At 34.2% G+C, this 17,527-nt stretch overlaps 1 protein-coding gene across 2 annotated transcripts in view; it reads right to left on the minus strand.

The window, feature by feature from the left end:
- PTEN (phosphatase and tensin homolog) overlaps positions 1–17,527 on the minus strand; it is a 94,960-nt gene that overhangs the window by 30,452 nt on the left and 46,981 nt on the right. The window contains exons 3-5 of one of the 2 annotated variants that reach the window (XM_070043826.1): positions 13,250–13,294; positions 6,754–6,797; positions 4,687–4,925 (exon numbers count right to left, since the gene is read on the minus strand). In XM_070043826.1, coding sequence (XP_069899927.1) covers positions 4,687–4,925; positions 6,754–6,797; positions 13,250–13,294 — 328 coding nt within the window. The remainder of the gene's footprint in view (positions 1–4,686; positions 4,926–6,753; positions 6,798–13,249; positions 13,295–17,527) is intronic. The other variant, XM_070043825.1, reaches the window with a different exon arrangement.

Below are 17,527 nucleotides of genomic sequence, written 5' to 3' on the forward strand. Positions count from 1 at the left end.
TATTTTTTTTTTTTTTTTTTTTGCGGTACGCGGGCCTCTCACTGTTGTGGCCTCTCCCGCTGCAGAGCACAGGCTCCGGACGCGCAGGCTCAGCGGCCATGGCTCACGGGCCCAGCCGCTCTGCGGCATGTGGGATCTTTCCGGACCGGGGCACGAACCCATGTCCCCTGCATCGGCAGGCGGACTCCCAACCACTACGCCACCAGGGAAGCCCTAAAAATATATTATTATATATATTATTTCACTAGTACTCTTACCATTAGGTAAACATGTGATTTATTTGAAAATTCATAAGACAAATTCCAAAGATTTGAAGGAAGCCTGCAGCATTATATTTTTAACACCAACAAACTCAAGCTATCCTTATTCTACTTAATCAGGGGTCTTTACTGCTCCAGAATCTATTTTTAAATATAAACTGAGGAGCCTTGTCAAAAGAGGCCAATTTCATCATCATTATGTGACCTTTCAGGAGAGCTTGACTCTGTGCAGAGATTAATTCTGAAGAGCTTCAAAACTCTTTTACAATTCCAGGATTTATGGACTTGATATTGTAGAAAGAAGTTCACCAGTGTGTCAGGGGATTCAAATTTTACTCTGAACACCGTCATTAATTGTTTGGATAATCCTGCTCAAAGCACTTCATTTTTCTGGGCCTCAGTTTTATCATCTATAAAATAAGAAATACTCCTGCCAAAAAAAAAAAAAAAAAAACCTCATAATCTTATGACTTTTATCTACTCTGTCTCACTTTCTAATGCTGTTTCAACCTATAATGGAAACAACACCATTTAGTAAAATACAGCTTTGTCAACAGCATCTGCCCATAAATGTCTTTTTGCCTTTTAAAATATACACAAGGATAAAGGCAGGAGCACAGTAGGATACTCCTTTAGAGCCTGTGAATAATTCATCCAAAAAATAGTCTAGGTATATTAATTAATCATGAGCTAATAAAATAAGCACAGCAGATCTTAATGATTTACTTTGACTTCAAGATGCTAAAGTGATCAATTTTGGCCAAATTACATAACTCTGAGTTTTAATGTCATGTAACAGCTAAACATAATTTTACTGAGTACATCCTTAGTAGTACATACAGAACTCCATTTTCTATTAACCCATCACCTTTCACTTGGGTGAGATTCTAACCTATGAGAGGACAGAGAATATGCTGTGCCTGGAACAGTTCTGCTGATGATGTAGCTACTATTATTCTACCACATGACACTACAGGCTTTGCATTTTATTTTCATAAATACTTCTCTTGCTATCTTTTCACTCTGGCCTCTGTTTCACAACAATATCCCATGGGGCTTGCCATTTCATCAAATCTCCTCTCCTCTCCTCCACAGAGAAACAGAACGGACAATTGTATTACCAGATTGTGATGACTACAATATCTTGCCATTGAAAATTAAAATATGGCCTCATTTTTCATTATGTAGACATCTCTTGAATCTAACTTAAACAGAAAACAGAGAAAATAAAATACAATAAAGTTGAAGTATCCTTAGGTTTTACTTTTTCCTTGAACACGATGGGACAGAATATCCCAAGTGCTTCCTATATGGCTAGTTCTCACTATCAGAAGCATTCAGCCAACTATCCTGAAGAAGCACCCACGTCAGAGAGAGTATATATTCACATATGCGGGGGTGGGTGGGTATAAGAGAGTAAGAGGGAGGGAAGTATGACGGGAGTGGGAGGTGTGTGTAAGAACACGTGAGAGCACAGCTTAGTTACAAAGGCTGGACCATTACAAATACCTTATTTGCCCCCCCAACTCAAAATTCTTGATTAAAGTAACCTACAAGGATACTGTAATGCCAAACAAACAAAAAAGTCACAGTGAACATGGTGAAGGCAAATATCTTAGAAATGGTCAAACATACTTATAGTTTGCAACAGAAAAGTAAGACTGTTGTAGTATCTCTATCAAACAGTTTTATCCATTCCAAAAAAACAGACATTTTTTTCTAAAACTATGAAGCAGGTCATGAAAGGACTGGAGATACCACTTCTCTTCAGCATATGAAATCTCAGTTTAGCCAGCTACTAGTTTTCATCAAATACATGCATGGTGACACAAACAATAATTCCTATTTTGGAGTCCTTTTTGGAAACTTCAGCAGACAGTAACATTTTCAAAACGGTGAAGTTTCTCTGCCCAAAAAAAGTCCCCTGAAGAAATCTCAGTATTCTGTAGACAGAGTACACCTTAATGCCTGGCAAAACATCTGGTTTTGCTGCTTTGGTAAAGAGAGAAGTTCTACACGTCACTGTGACTCCATGCTTTGTTCACCAGTATGCACTGGTGTGTAAGACTCTACCATGAATCCCGAGAGAAAGCTTAGCTATTGTTGTAAAAGTATTCTATGACTTCATGAGAGCCAAGTCTTGAATCACAGACTGTACAAGAGGATTTGTCATGAAAAAATCTACTGTTGTGAAAGTTGCCAAATTCAGGAAAGCCAAGACTTTCAATCAAGGACTTAAGAGGTTTTGTCAAGAAGTGGGAGCAACTATGCAATTCTTTGCTACACATAAGTTCACTTGCTTTAGGAAGACAAATTCTATAGCTAGAATTTTACCTGCATAAAATACAAACTCATTAACACAGTTTAACTCTTCAATATTAAAACTAAAATGTGGAGTCATAATTTTTTCCTTCAAACACAGCATTATGCCAGAATCTTGCCAAAAAATGATCTCAATAACTAGAAGGCAAAGAAAATGATGCAACATGAATTAATCTGAAGAGTCTTATAAGAATTCTTATTTCTTGACACAAGTCTACTTTCATCTGGCAAAAAATAAAAAAATCTACAGAGTCCATTTGCTCTTTCATTCTTTCATGAGATGGGGAAACAAAGTCAAAACTAATTAGATATCAAAAATGACATAAAAGTTGCCAAGTCAAAGACAATGGCATAGTTTCAATGTGTTCTTTAAAAGCTAAATAATAGTAGCCCTTTCAGGAAAATTTACTACTGAGCAGAACTAAAGCTTAATTTTGGTTAATTTGTACCACTTGGATTTATTCAGCAGTCTCAAGTAGTGGCCACTGCCTGGCATAAAAAAAGAAAATGAGACATTATTCTTAAAGTATTTTTTACATTCTTTGTTAAAAAAAATAATTTTCAGTGCAATTAAATACTATAAGCAAAATTTTATGCTCATGTACATGATGCACATTTTTTGTGGGAGAATATAGAGTTTTCATCATATTTTTAAAAGGTGTATAACAGAAACAGTTTAAGAGCCCCTAACTTAAAGCTAGTTCTGGCTGAACATTATACAACTTTTATGTTTTTATTTTAAATTCTTTTTACCTGATTTCTTTTTGATTACCAAAATGTCTGCTGCTCATCAACCCTGTTTTAAATTTCTACCACTGCTCCTGTGACTATTTTAATTTGAGCCATCTCTCTAGGTTTTCTTCTCATTCAGTCTCTTTTCCCTGTGCTGCCCTATGTTTATTCACTTAAGTACAGAAAAATTTACCTTCTATATTTTTAATCAGTAGAAGCAATTGTTTCCCTCTAAATGAAGAAAGGATGAACCAAAGAAAACATCTCAGTCCTCTGCTCTGGAATTCATTCTAGTGCTATCATCCCAGGGTGCACACAGTATACAGAAATGTATGGCAAGTTATTATAATCAACACTCACCAAAATCATGCATTAACAATAAGATTCAATTTTGTAAACTGTCACCAATAAACAGTGCTTTGGCATCCTTAGACATAATTCAAAAATGTAACAACGACAAGTAAAACAAGAAATGAGGAAGGAGTAAAGGAACCAGGAATCAATGCCATTATCCAGCTGAAAATGATGGCTATGATCACTTATGTTTCTGTTTTGAAGTTAAATTAAAAAGAAATTAGCTTAAACTGTAAGAGAACCTTCCTCATTGTGAAAATTATTAAAACTAGAATAAATTTTCCATATAAAATTAGGATGTCTTCCTCAATAGAGGTCTCTAAATGAGTTTTTCCATCTATCTGAAGTAGTTTGGTTTTTTTTCTTTCTTGGAGACAGAAATGTACAAAGTCCATTTGTAAGAAATGTAAACATGTTTTGCCATACTTAGTATCCAAAGAAATAAATCCCTTGAAAATCACTGTAAAAAATTCTCCCAAGAGTTCATTTTTTGCTTTCAAATGTACTACACAAATTAAATTTGTCAATGATTTTCAGCATAGTCTTTAGTCTTCTGAATAAGAGAAGAACCTTTGACTAATCTTAATTATAACCACATTTATGAGTATTCAAATCAAAGAATAATCTCTATGTATTTTAAAAGTAAAGATCACACTTTACTAGGTAATGGCATCCAAATTATTATCCAAAGACATTTTATTTTCAAGCAAGCTTCAGGAGTATCAAGCTTACTTTTGATCAATGTGCTGCTTTTTTAAATGCTTTGTAAAGATTTCATGATACCAAATATGCAATCCAGTTAATGGGTAAGATTTGCTAGCACGACATGAAAATGCTAGAATGAACAGAAAAATTGAATGAATCTGTCATTTGCTCATGTGAAAGTTAAGGTAGTATACTAATTTAAATGTTTAGAGGAAAGAAAATAAGGGTTAACAACTATCTTTTTAAAAATTTATTTTCCAATAAATTCTCAGATCTAGGAAGAATAAAGAAAAAAACATCAAATATAACTTACCTTTTTGTCTCTGGTCCTTACTTCCCCATAGAAATCTAGGGCCTCTTGTGCCTTTAAAAATTTGCCCCGATGTAACAAATACGCGCAAATCATTACACCAGTTCGTCCCTTTCCAGCTTTACAGTGAATTGCTGCTACATGATTGTCATCTTCACTTAGCCATTGGTCAAGATCTTCACAAAAGGGTTTGATAAGTTCTAGCTGTGGTGGATTATGGTCTTCGAAAGGATACTGTGCAACTGTGGTAAAAAGATAACCTCAAATAAGAAAAAAATCTCTCCTGAATTGCTTATTAAAAGTAGGTTAATTTTAGAAATGTTGCATATAAACTTAACAGAGTTCTTAAAGAAAAACTGAACTCCAGAGAAAAATAATTTGTCTCATAATTTTCTAATTTTTGAATAGAAAATAGTCTCTCAACTCAAATTTATTCATTAGACAGGGAAACCAGGTATTATTTTCCTCACTTTATGAAGGAGGAAACTTTGCAATAGAGTAGCAAAGAAGTATCAGAGGTCACAACATATCAGAGGTAGAGGTAAACTCAAAATTAAATGTCACAGGAGCCTCTTATCAGGGCTCTCAATACATTTTCTAACAAAAGGAATTGTAACACTTATAATATTGCATAATCACAAAACATATATATTCCAAAGAGAGTACAGATCACTAACAAATCAACAATGGAAAAGACTGCATTTTACACTTCATATAATAAAAACGTCAAACATGTTACTTTAAAGATGGTCTTGCAAATGTTAGTGTTGTATACACATGACTTTAAAGACATTTACAAAAGAAATTGAGAAAAAAAAAAACCCAAGCTATAAAATGTATACAATTGTAGTAAAGTTTATCAAGCGAAGTTTCAGGTCTTTTCACATGAGTTATAAGAACTCAAAACTTCTCTGTTCCCTATAGTTAGAGTTGAGGTTTTTAAAAATTTTTTTCTAGAAATAGGACTTTAAATATATCACTACTAAATTTTATCTTATTGGTTCCTCTATTAAGATTCTTAAAAATGCCGACTAACATTCAATGTACTTATCTTCTGTGTTATCTAAATATGTGAAAAGTATGTCCTTTATATCTTCAACCAAGTCATTCATAGTGGGGTACAAGATACACTCAATTAAGACTTTGGTGTGACAGGACAGCTCTTCAAGTAGACAATGACTACCATTACAGGGAATCATCAGGACAGCTTTTACTTAGTCATCTGCCCAGCTGTACCATCATTCCATCTTCATTTCCCCAGTGGCATACAAAAACATCCAGAAAAACCTGTTAAAGCTAGATAAACCTCGAGTAAAACACTCTTTGACCAGTAAGCAGTAGCCTAAATCCACTAAAAATGAAACATTCTTAGTAAATCTATCCTGGCTCTCACAGCCATTAGCACTTCTGAATTCTCAAACCAACTGTTTGAAAGTCCATTCTAAACATTTAGGAGGGATCAATGGCAAATATATCAATCTGTCAAGGCACCCACTTTCTCTTTTTGACTATCACGGCAGCATCTTGCCAAGCTTCTCAACTCTTCAGGTCTCTCATGGTTCAAAGCGTTCCACAAATACAAATGAAAGTTTCTGTGGGCTCTGAGATAGAATTTACTACACCTGGAGAAGAACACATTTAAATCAACTCCTGCTCTCATCTATCAGCCTCCTCTTATCCATATTTCATTATACCCTTTTCCACCACGCAGGTCATGTTCCTCGATAGGAGTTAAGTTGTTCTTCTTTCTCCCTGTAATCTCTTACTGTTACACCAAATGCATCAAACTGTAGGAATAACCCTCTCTTTATTCTACTGTTAGTCTAGGAATTTCTCCTAATTCTCGGTCTATTCTACAATTTAGTCTTCCTAGTACTACTGGCAGGTTTATATGATACTTGTTTCCAAAAACACAATAGCAAAAATTAAATTTATTTTTCAAATTTTCTAAGACCATCTTTAAGATAAATGTATCACTTAATAATTGAGATTATTCATTATTGGTATGACAGTAAGATTTAGACTGTTTGCTTCAAGTTATCAAACATAATACAGTGTATTTATGCCTACCTCTGCAGTTAAATTTGGCGGTATCATAATGTCTTTCAGCACATCTAAAAGAAAAGTTTAAATGTGATATAAAATTATCTTTTGCACTTGAGAAAAAAAAGTATATTAGTAGCAAACATTTTCTGAACCTTTATAATGTACCAAGCATTATGTTAAATGTCTTACATTAACTATTGCTTTTAATCTTAAGACTCCTGCGAAGTAGGTACTGTTATTATCCACATTTTACAATTAAGGAAATCAAGGCTGAAAATGTTAAGTATATACAATCAGAGCTTATACGTTTGCTTACAAAACTTATAATGCCACTAATATACAACACTGCAAATTCACTTGCATCTATACCTTCACATTCCTTTTGTGAAAATTATATATGCTAATGGTCTTTATTTTTGATTTCACAAGATATGTGTAAACAACTAGCTTCAATTTTATCTCTGCCTTATAATTGAGCATATACAGTTTTCTCAAACTATTATTACAAAAGATGTATGTTAAAAACAGTAAAATTATAAGGGCAAAGGAAAAGTAAAGAATAACTGAATGATGCTAATCTACTCAGACACAACACTTACTACATCTTTTAACCAGATCTTTCTCTCTTTAGAGAAGCCAAAGGTCATCTTTTTCAATAATCTCTCAGGTTATAAGTTTTAATTAAAGTCTGAGAGTAATGAAAGACTAGTAAGTAAAATCAATATAGAATAGAAAAAAGTAATGTTGACTTAGCATTTCTTACAGCATGCTAAAATTTGTCTTTTTAATAGTAGTCACGTTTGTTATCATGCACTGGCTGACTCATGATTAATAGGCCATGTTTATAAACATTAATAGGCTCAGAAAGGGATTCCATACATTAGCTTGTGATCAGCAGCATTCTGGTACATTCAACTACTAACCAAACCAGATATTTTAAAAATTATTTAAAATAAAAACTTAGCATTTTAAAACAAATAAAGGTCCATAGCCTCTGAATCTACCATTCCAAAATCCCCAAATTTTGAAGCATCTGAAACTTTCTCTTAACTGTATGGCAAACTCAATTGCAGCAGAACTTGATCTGAGTTTATGAGAATGTGTACTCCTTAATTAATAGGAATACACTTACAGCAAAGAGTGAAACATTTTATCCTAGGTACTGTTCCAAATCCCACTGGGGTGTTATGCGATACAAAATATATGCTTCCATGTTACCTTTCTAAAAACTGAAAAATTCTGAATGCTGAAACACAACTAGCCCAAAGAATTTCACATAAGAGGTTATGGACCTGTGCTTTACATTTAAAAATCCTGAAATATCTGTAGAGTTCATTTATTTTAAACAAGTTTTAAACTCAAATCCACATGAAGGTTGGGAATTCCCTGGTGCTCTCACTGCCGAGGACCTGGGTTCAATCCCTGGTCAGGGAACTAAGGTCCAACAAGCCAGGTGGTGCGGCAAAAATAAAAAAAAATCCGCATGAAGGTTGAACTAATTATAAGCAAACTGCAACCCACTAATTTCTAACTGGTCAGACCTGAAACAAATCAGCTTCTCATAATATTGCTGAAAACAAAGCTTTTCCATTTTAGCATACTATAATTTAGTATATTGAGTTTTGCTAGAAAGAAAGTTTATTTAACAATGACATATGCACATATACGTATCCTTGCTAAATAATTTCATATTCGCTTTTATTAAAAAAAAAATGACAGGCAGAAAGAAGAGAACTGACCAAGAAAATAGTAATGTTTTACACTTTCTTTGGTACAGGTTAAAGAGGAGTATGGTCAATAGAGAAGAATCCTTAATGGAATATTTTATAAGGAATCATGTAAAATAGGGCTTACGAGGTGAGGGGAGAGGTATATACCAGGAAACAATTCTAAGAAACTGGTCTCATAAGAGCACAACAAAAAATAAACATTTTGAGTTTCATACAGCTTCAGTTATCTAAAATTCCTGTACATTTTTAGCAGCTCAAAATGTTTGGCTTGATAAACACTGCTGATAACTGCCTTCATACACTGATTCTCAAATATTATTAAGAGGAAAAAAATGGAGGGAAAGTGAAAATAATGAGCTACTAAATGTCTATTAGATGTGCATACCTTACAAAGTTTCCATGCTGTTAAATTCATCCTCACAATCATTTAACAGTTAATACTGTCTCCATTTTATGTATGAGAAAGCTAAAATTTAGAAGAGCATTACAAAACTGGCCCCAAACCACGATATGTAAATGGAAGAGCCCAGCACCTCTGATTACAAAAGTCAAACTTTTTTCAGTATTGTTCCATACTCCATGCATAATAAAAAATATAGAAGTTTAAAAAACAATAACAAATTTTAGTCAAAGTCAGCATTCCAACAAGAGCATTATTTGGCATAAAAGAACCAACAAACAGTGATAATGAAAACATGAAAAAATTGTGAAAATATCTACAGGTATGGATAGGGAGTATGTGAAAACATATACTGCGCCTGGTAGTGATAAAAGTGATCTGGGGAGTGGTTGGTCGGGTAAGAAAGAAGACTCTCTTAATTAAAACCTTCTCTGATGGGGCTTCCCTGGTGGCACAGTGGTTGAGAGTCTGCCTGCCGATGCCGGGGACACGGGTTCATGCCCCGGTCCAGGAAGATCCCACATGCCGTGGAGCGGTGGGGCCCGTGAGCCATGGCTGCTGAGCCTGCGCGTCCAGAGCCTAGGCTCCGCAACAGGAAAAAGACTCTCTTAATTAAAACCTTCTCTGATGGGGCTTCCCTGGTGATGCAGTGGTTAAGAACCCGTCTGCTAATGCAGGGGACACAGGTTCGATCCCTGGTCCAGGAAGATCCCACATGCTGCGGAGCAGCTAAGCCCAGGCGCCACAACTGCTGAGCCTGTGCTCTGGAGCCCACGAGCCACAACTACTGAGCCTGTGCGCCACAACCGCTGAAGCCCTCATGCCTGGAGCCTGTGCTCTGCAGCAGGAGAGGCCACGGCAATGAGAGGCCTGTGCACCGCAACGAAGAGTAGGCCCCGCTCGCCGCAACTAGAGAAAGCCCACGCACAGCAACGAAGACCCAACGCAGCCAAAAATAAATAAATTTTAAAAATTTAAAAACACCAACTTTCTCTGATAACTGCACACACATACACACACACACAGAGTCCCTTGTAAATTTATGGTATATTAGTGATAAGACAAGTCTTTCAACAAACCAAAATTAAAGATACATGAATGGTAAATGGGATCTGACTAAGACAAGTGTATTTATACTTCCTTATAACTAGAACTCAAAAGACATCTTTTTTTAAATCATCACCTCATATTGGCTTATATAAGACAAGAGAAATAAAGATGCACTGAAAGAGAGCTTTTATGAAGCAGTAGACAGAAAGTGAAGAAAGGGATAAGATTAATAGGAAATGCTTCCAGAGAAATGAGACTCGTCATAGAATCAGCTAGGCATGTAGGTTTCTTTACTCTCTTCAATGGAGCTATCCCTATCTTACAAAATAAAACTTAATACATAAAAATTAACAACAGCTGAAGGTTTACCACAAATTGATGCATAGCTGTATGTCAAATAGAATATACCATGAAATATAGTCAACCTTTTAAAAATTAGTATCCAGTGAACATTTAACTTCCTCAAAGGCAAGAACTATAGTATATCTTTATACCCTATCTCCCCCCTCCTCCCCTTACCCCCACCAGAAGACAGATTACAGAGGAAAATACAAAAATGAAGTACACACACTTGCATAAAACGAACTGATTAATGTACTAAGTAATTCACCAAGTATACCTGAATTTGGTTAATGATATGAGGCTAATTTTGTCCTTTCTTAAAACAACTTACTGAATGCCTGATAATAGAGATATAAAGTTACAGTCAATTATTAGAAAGTCCACATTAAGAACTCTTCTTCACTCACATATGTCATAGTTGCCATAAAAAGTTTAATATACTATTAAATACAGGTATGTCAAGTGCAAATATTTTAAGATCTTTCCATTTACATATGTTTGCAAAGACATACATCACATCTAATTAATATCCTAAAAATAAAAGAAACAAAATAGAAACATCTGCTACTTATAAGACTCACTTACCCAGAGCCAGAAATATAAACAGAGGTAGAAAAGTAAAGAAGACTGAAAAGTGACATCAGAAATCAAAACATGCTACAACTTGGTAGTTCTAGAAACTTCTGAAGAAAGTAAAATTTGGGGTGATTAAAACAAACAAACAAAAAAACAGAAAGGGAATACTGGCATCAACAGTGGATGGTCTGCTACCATATGTACCTGTGTGACCCTGTTCAACTCACTTAACTTCTCTAGGCCTCAGATTCCCCATCAGTAAAATGAGAAGGTTGGACTAAATGATCTCTTTCAGGTACTTTCCAGTCTATGATTCCATTAAATGGATGGGGGAATAAGGGAGTTAAAATATGTGCACCGAAAGCTACTCTCAACTAATAATGAGACAGTTCATTAACTTGGGGGTCCGATGTTTGGATATACAAAAACAAATAGGCAATCAACTCTCCAGGCTAGATACCAATGCCAACTTTAACCATAATAACACAAGTGACCCACAATACTGACAGTACAAACCTGAGTCCTAAATTCTAGAAGCAGGAAGCCATTGCATACAGGAATGAAAAGAATTTCCTTTCCTTTCTTTGGATATAATGTTAAACTCAAATAAAGTTTTGAAATAAGGCAGAATCTGTCTTTAGTATCTTTCTATCTTTAGTAGAGAGTCTGGGACTCTCTACATGCCCAGTACTAAGAGTCTAAGCCTGAGGTGACTCATTTAGTGGACTCCAGCTTTTGACAGTTCATGCCCTGTTTGGTTTTTTGTTTGAAACTTAACTTCTGAATCCAGTTGTTCAAAAACTACAAAACTCTGTGGTTTTTATTTTCCTCCACAGAAACACTCTGGCACCTGTAACAAGAGTTTTTGTAGGAGAGGTTAATCCAGAAAAGAGAAAGATACTCGCACAGATCATTTGTTAAGTTGGAACCCACCTAAACTTAAGTTTCTACAGCACCTTTTACTTTCTTTCATCTTACTTATTACCACTACACCATACACACACACACACACACCAGAATCTGACCATAATGGATTATCTGCCATATTCTAGACAATATTATTGCCAACAAGCTTCTTACACGCCATTCTCTCTGCCTGCACTGCCATTTCGCCTCCTCCTAAGCCTCAGGTCAACCTCTATGATTCTTTTCACCCCAGCTCAAACATGCCATTCTTTATGAAACCTTCCCTACGGGGTGCCATGCACTATTTTGACTGTTGTCTACACAGTTCTCTTCTATACAAGAGTTACCTCTTCTATAATACTTTGTCTACCTTTCACATTAGACTATAATTACCTGAGGAATGGAACTACATCTTATTCACCTCTGCACTAACAAAATGTTGTAGAATGTCTTAACATGTAGCAAGCCCTCAATAAATGTTTGCTTCTTTGTTCATCTGAGGAAATCAGTGACAACTCACTAAGAGATACAATACTAGTGTCTACTTCACTCTCAGGTCTTCTGAAGTCTTATCAGAGTACAAAGATCACTAAATTAAAGATAAAAAAGCAACATCCCACAAGCCAATAAGGCACAGAGAATCTTTCATTTTTTTGGTGAATATGTGAAAGCCCACTAAACGCAGAAAAAAACCTTGTTCTTACATTTGATAAATAAACTCTACAGAAATTATAACAGTAAATTAGCATACGTAACTTTAGATTAAAATTTTTTCCATTGCATAATTTATACATATCACATAGGAAAAATAAAAGCCAGGTAGAAACATAACACATTTTATGCACAACTTGTTTTTTGAATTAGAAAATGGTCAATATTTTGGGAAGGAAAAAATGGTCAAGAGCAAAAATGATAAGATATTTTCTTCACACTTTTCTTTCCTTCTTCTTCTATTTTACACCTCTACTCACAAAATCAAAAGAAAAAATGAAAGGTTAAAGATAAGGTCAGCTAGCTGAATCAAGAGGCAATCCTTACATCCCTGCCCCAGACAAGAGAAACCACCCAATTCAACAATTTTAGTTAACTTATTTATTTTATATACAGTTAGAGAATATGCTAATAGCTTTTTCAATCAATTGACCTAGAGACACAGAATAAAATTATGTCTACTCTAGAAGCATCCCTCCATGGAAGATGGCATTAATGCTTTAGCAGAAGCTATGTGTGAATTACACTTCAAGTTACCACATGGTTATGGGCCCAAAGATGGGCTAGATGCCAAGTCATTTAAAGCAGATCAAGTAACATGAATCTGTGCCAACATTGTTTTACCTCATCATTACACTTTCTAAATGACCTAACAATGCTCTCAATCAGACTTCTTGAACTAATTGTTTTAGGAATACAATTCTGTTAAAATATATCTTTACCTCATTCTAACAAGGAAATAACTTTCACTCAATAGTTATTTTAGAAGATATTTGCAAGCATACAAACAAGAAAACATACTTACAGATTGTATATCTTGTAATGGTTTTTATGCTTTGAATCCAAAAACCTTAAAACAAAACAAACAAACAAAAAGCCACCATTAACAAAAATGAGCTAACATTTGAAATTACATTACTACTATTGAGAAAAACCAAAAGACAGATTCTATTTTTCCTAATCTCAAATATCATTTAAGAAAAATAAATAAACTCCAATAAATATTCTATCCATGGATTTAAACTAGTAATCAGGTCTTTCTTAAGTAATTATTACATTACACAGATTTATACAATCTGAAGTAAAGCCATAGCTCTTCATAAAATGAATATTTTCATAATCTCTCTTCAGCCTAACATAATGAGATTGAGTATTAAGAAATAACTTCTTTAAAAAGCAGCATTAGCATTTAGCTCAAGTTTACCTAGCTTATACAGTTTTGTGAGAAATAGTCACATGCAATCAAGAAATCTTAAAAATAATCCTGTAAATTCAGCCATCATTTTCTTTCAAACTAAAAACTTTTGATATTTGAAAGATGCAAGTAATAACTATTAGCTCTGTACAAAGTTTATTAAATATTTTCACACACATATTCTCATTTGATGCTCACAAACATCTGAGAGGTAGGTATCAAAGAAATTACAGGACTTGCCCAAGGTCATACAGCTAATACGTCAAAATAATATGTCAAAAGACCAAAGACCTCTCCCCTCAACAATTAGTTAAGAAACTAAACAACAACAATTACAGCCAACACTTACTATATGCCAGGCACTATTTTAAATACTTTATGCATACAAATTTATTTAATCCTGTAAGGTAGGTAATAGAGGGGTTAGAAAAGTATAAGGCTGAGGAAATAGAATAAATAGAAGAACAAATGGAAAACAGAAGAGAAGATTTTAGAAGATCTAAAGTCTAGGAGATTCAACATATGAATAGGCATCCCAGAGAAAAAAACAGAAAACATGGGAGAAGAAATCCAAGATATAATTCAAGAAAAATACCCAAAACTGAAGGCCATGAATTTCCAAACTGAAAGGGTATAATGAGTATTCGGCAATATTAAAACAGACCCAAATAAAGGCATACATATCTCACTGAAATTTCTGAATGCTGAAGACATAACATAAGATCCTAGCCGCATGAGAGGAAACATGTTTCATAAAATGAATCTGGAATCCGAATAACATCATCCTTTTTAATGGCAATACCAGCAGCTAGAAAACAACTGGGCAAAACCTTCTGACTTAAAATTATTCCCAGCCTAGAATTCCATACCAAGATAGACTATAAAACAAGTGTGAATACATATATAATAAAGGCATTTTAAAATAAGCAAAGTCTCAAATAATTTTGCTTTCCACATATTCTCTCTCAGGAAGTTACTACAAGATGTGTTCCACCAAAACAAGGGTAGGAAACCGTGAAAGAAGATGACAAGTTCCAGAAACTGAAGAATCCAACGCATGAGAAGAAAAAGGAGAATCCCCAGAATGAATAGTGAAGGGACATCTCGATTAGACAGTCATACAGCAAGCCTAGAGAACGACTAATCCAGATTAGGGCAGACCGGAAGGTTCCTGGAGAAGATGAAATTGATATAATAAAAAATGTGCTCAAACATATATAGAGATTTATACAACTAGGAGTAAGTTTAGGGATGAATTAAAGTTAAGAATGTAGAAACTAACCGAGAGAGAGAGAGAAAGAGAGAGAGAAAAAAGGAGGGAAGAAGGGATGGAGAGAGGGAGAATTGTAAATCCAGGGAAAACAAAATGTGTAGGAAAAACCAGTTATAATATACTGTATTGCTTAACTATGAATGACATTTATCTAGTCATAATGACATAAAAACCCAATACTGATATAACCAAAATTACTATATACTACTGGAAGAATGGGAGAATGAAAATATGTGGTTGGGTTAAGAGGAAAGAAAAAAAGAGTCCATAAACTTGAATGTGAAAAATTATGTTACACAGTAATACAAGCAGTACTTATAACTTTATCACTAACTGATATGTCATACTACAGTTGATGAAGATATCAAAATATTATTTACAATCAACACTGCAAAAATTAACAGTCATTAGACCTGCCAACAGATTTGATTTAAATGTGTTAATAACTATTATTATATAGATGTTTTAAAATATTTTATAACAATTATAACCAAAACTAATATAATAGGCACATTTATAATCCTATAAATTTTATTTTATGGATTTAAAATCATTTTAAGAAAGGGTTCATAAGCTTCACCAGACTGTCAAAAAGGTGCATGGCCTAAGATTAAGAACTCTTGCCACAGGGCATAGTTTGGAAACAAAGGAAAATAACTACCTTTTTTTTTTTTGTGGCAGTGGTTGTTAATAAACCCTATAGAACTATTTGATTTTAGTATTTCATGTGTACAACTTTTTTAAAGTAAATATTTAAGGTATGTGTAACTTTTTATAATTCTTTGCTTTAACCCACTACTTCAACCAACCCAGGACGCACTGATTCTGCTACAGACTTCTACTGAGCTATAAATATATTACAGGAAAAAGTGGTTTGTTACAGACCCTTTCACTCCTGTCTGTTCTACCCTCTTTATCTTCTATATTCCTGTACCTTTTTCTCAATTTTTACTTTTGGACTTTTCTTTAAATTGAGGTAAAAATTTACATACAGTGAAATAGACAGATCTTAGGTGTACAATTCTATAAGTTTTGTAACAACCACTCTAATCAAAATATAGAACACTTCTACCACCCCAGAAAATTCCCTCATGCCCGTTTTCAGTCAAGCCCCACCAAGCTCTCAGGTAGCTACTACTATTACCATATGTTAGTTTGGCCTTGTTCTTTAATTTCATGTAATTGTAGTCATGTAATATGCATTCTTTTTAAACTGATTTCCTTCACTTAATGTTTTTCGAATTTACCCATGTTGTTACATGTATGGATAGTTCATTCTTTTTATTCTATTATTCCACTGCATGAACATAACACCATTTGTTTATCCATTCTCCTTTGATGGATATCTGGGATGTTTACAGTTTGGGGTTATTATGAATAAAGTGCATAAACATTCTCGTGCAAGTCTTTTGGGGGACATATGCTTTCATTTCCTTGAGTAAATAACAGCTAGGAGTAGAACTCCTGGGTCACAGAGGAGATAGGGTGCGTGCATATTTAACTCTATAAGAAACTACTGAACAGTTTTCAAAAGCAGCTATACCATTCTACAGTCCTACCAACATTTTAAGAGTTCCAGTTGCTCCACAGTCTCATCAATATTTGGTGTTGTCAGCTTTTTAAAATTCTAGTCCTTCATTTGTTTATTAGCCATTTTTACACTTTCTTCTTTGAAATGTCTGTTTAAGTCACTGGCTCATTTCTTCCCCCAAATGGATTATTTGTCTTTTTTATTACTGATTTATAGGAGTCTTTTATATATTCTGGGTATAAGTCCTTTGTCAGTTATTTGCTCCTTGTGTATGACTTGCCTTTTCATTTCCTTAATATTGTGCTTTGAAAATAAACAAATTTAAATTTTGATAAAATCCAATATATCAAATTTTTCTTTTGTTTAGAACTTTGTATCCTCTCTGAGAAATCTTTCCCTACACATAAAGATTTCATAAAGATATTCTCTATGTTTTGTTCTAGAAGCTTTATACATACTTTTAGACTTTTCTCAGTTTCTATTTTAATTTGGTTGGAAATTTAGGTAAATATTATGGGTAATTAGAATAACCAAAACATAGACAAATGATTTGAAGGACAGTGATCATAAAATTTAATAAACAACAACTCATTGCTACCTGCCATATCTTCCACCATAGGTTTCTTCTGAGAGAAAATGAATAAGTAAAAAATGATCTACAAAATACAATTTTCTCACGGAAAGCCTACAATGTAAATGTGAGCAGAGGGGGGGAAAAAGGTATTTTGGAGAATTAACAGTTCATTTTTAGTTCATTCTGAGTCTGGTAACTATGTTTTGAATCTAAATACATAAACCAATACTATATTAATAGGTATGTACACATCCCATTGCCCATCTCCAAGGAATACTATTCACATGTGGCAGCCCTTCGTACACTTCAACTGGAGTCTAAAGGACTGACAGAACACATACCAAAATGATGACAGTGGCTATCCTGGGTTTTCAGGGAAAGATGGAGGCTTTCATGATTTACTTTCAACAATTTACTTCTACAATTTTGTTGTTAAAACATAAGCACATACTACTTTCAAAAGAAAAAAGTTTTCTGTCCTAATGTATTTTCCCAAAAAAGTAAGAACTG

Source organism: Globicephala melas, chromosome 16 (genome assembly GCF_963455315.2).
Source record: "Globicephala melas chromosome 16, mGloMel1.2, whole genome shotgun sequence".
NCBI classification, from domain to species: domain Eukaryota; kingdom Metazoa; phylum Chordata; class Mammalia; order Artiodactyla; family Delphinidae; genus Globicephala; species Globicephala melas.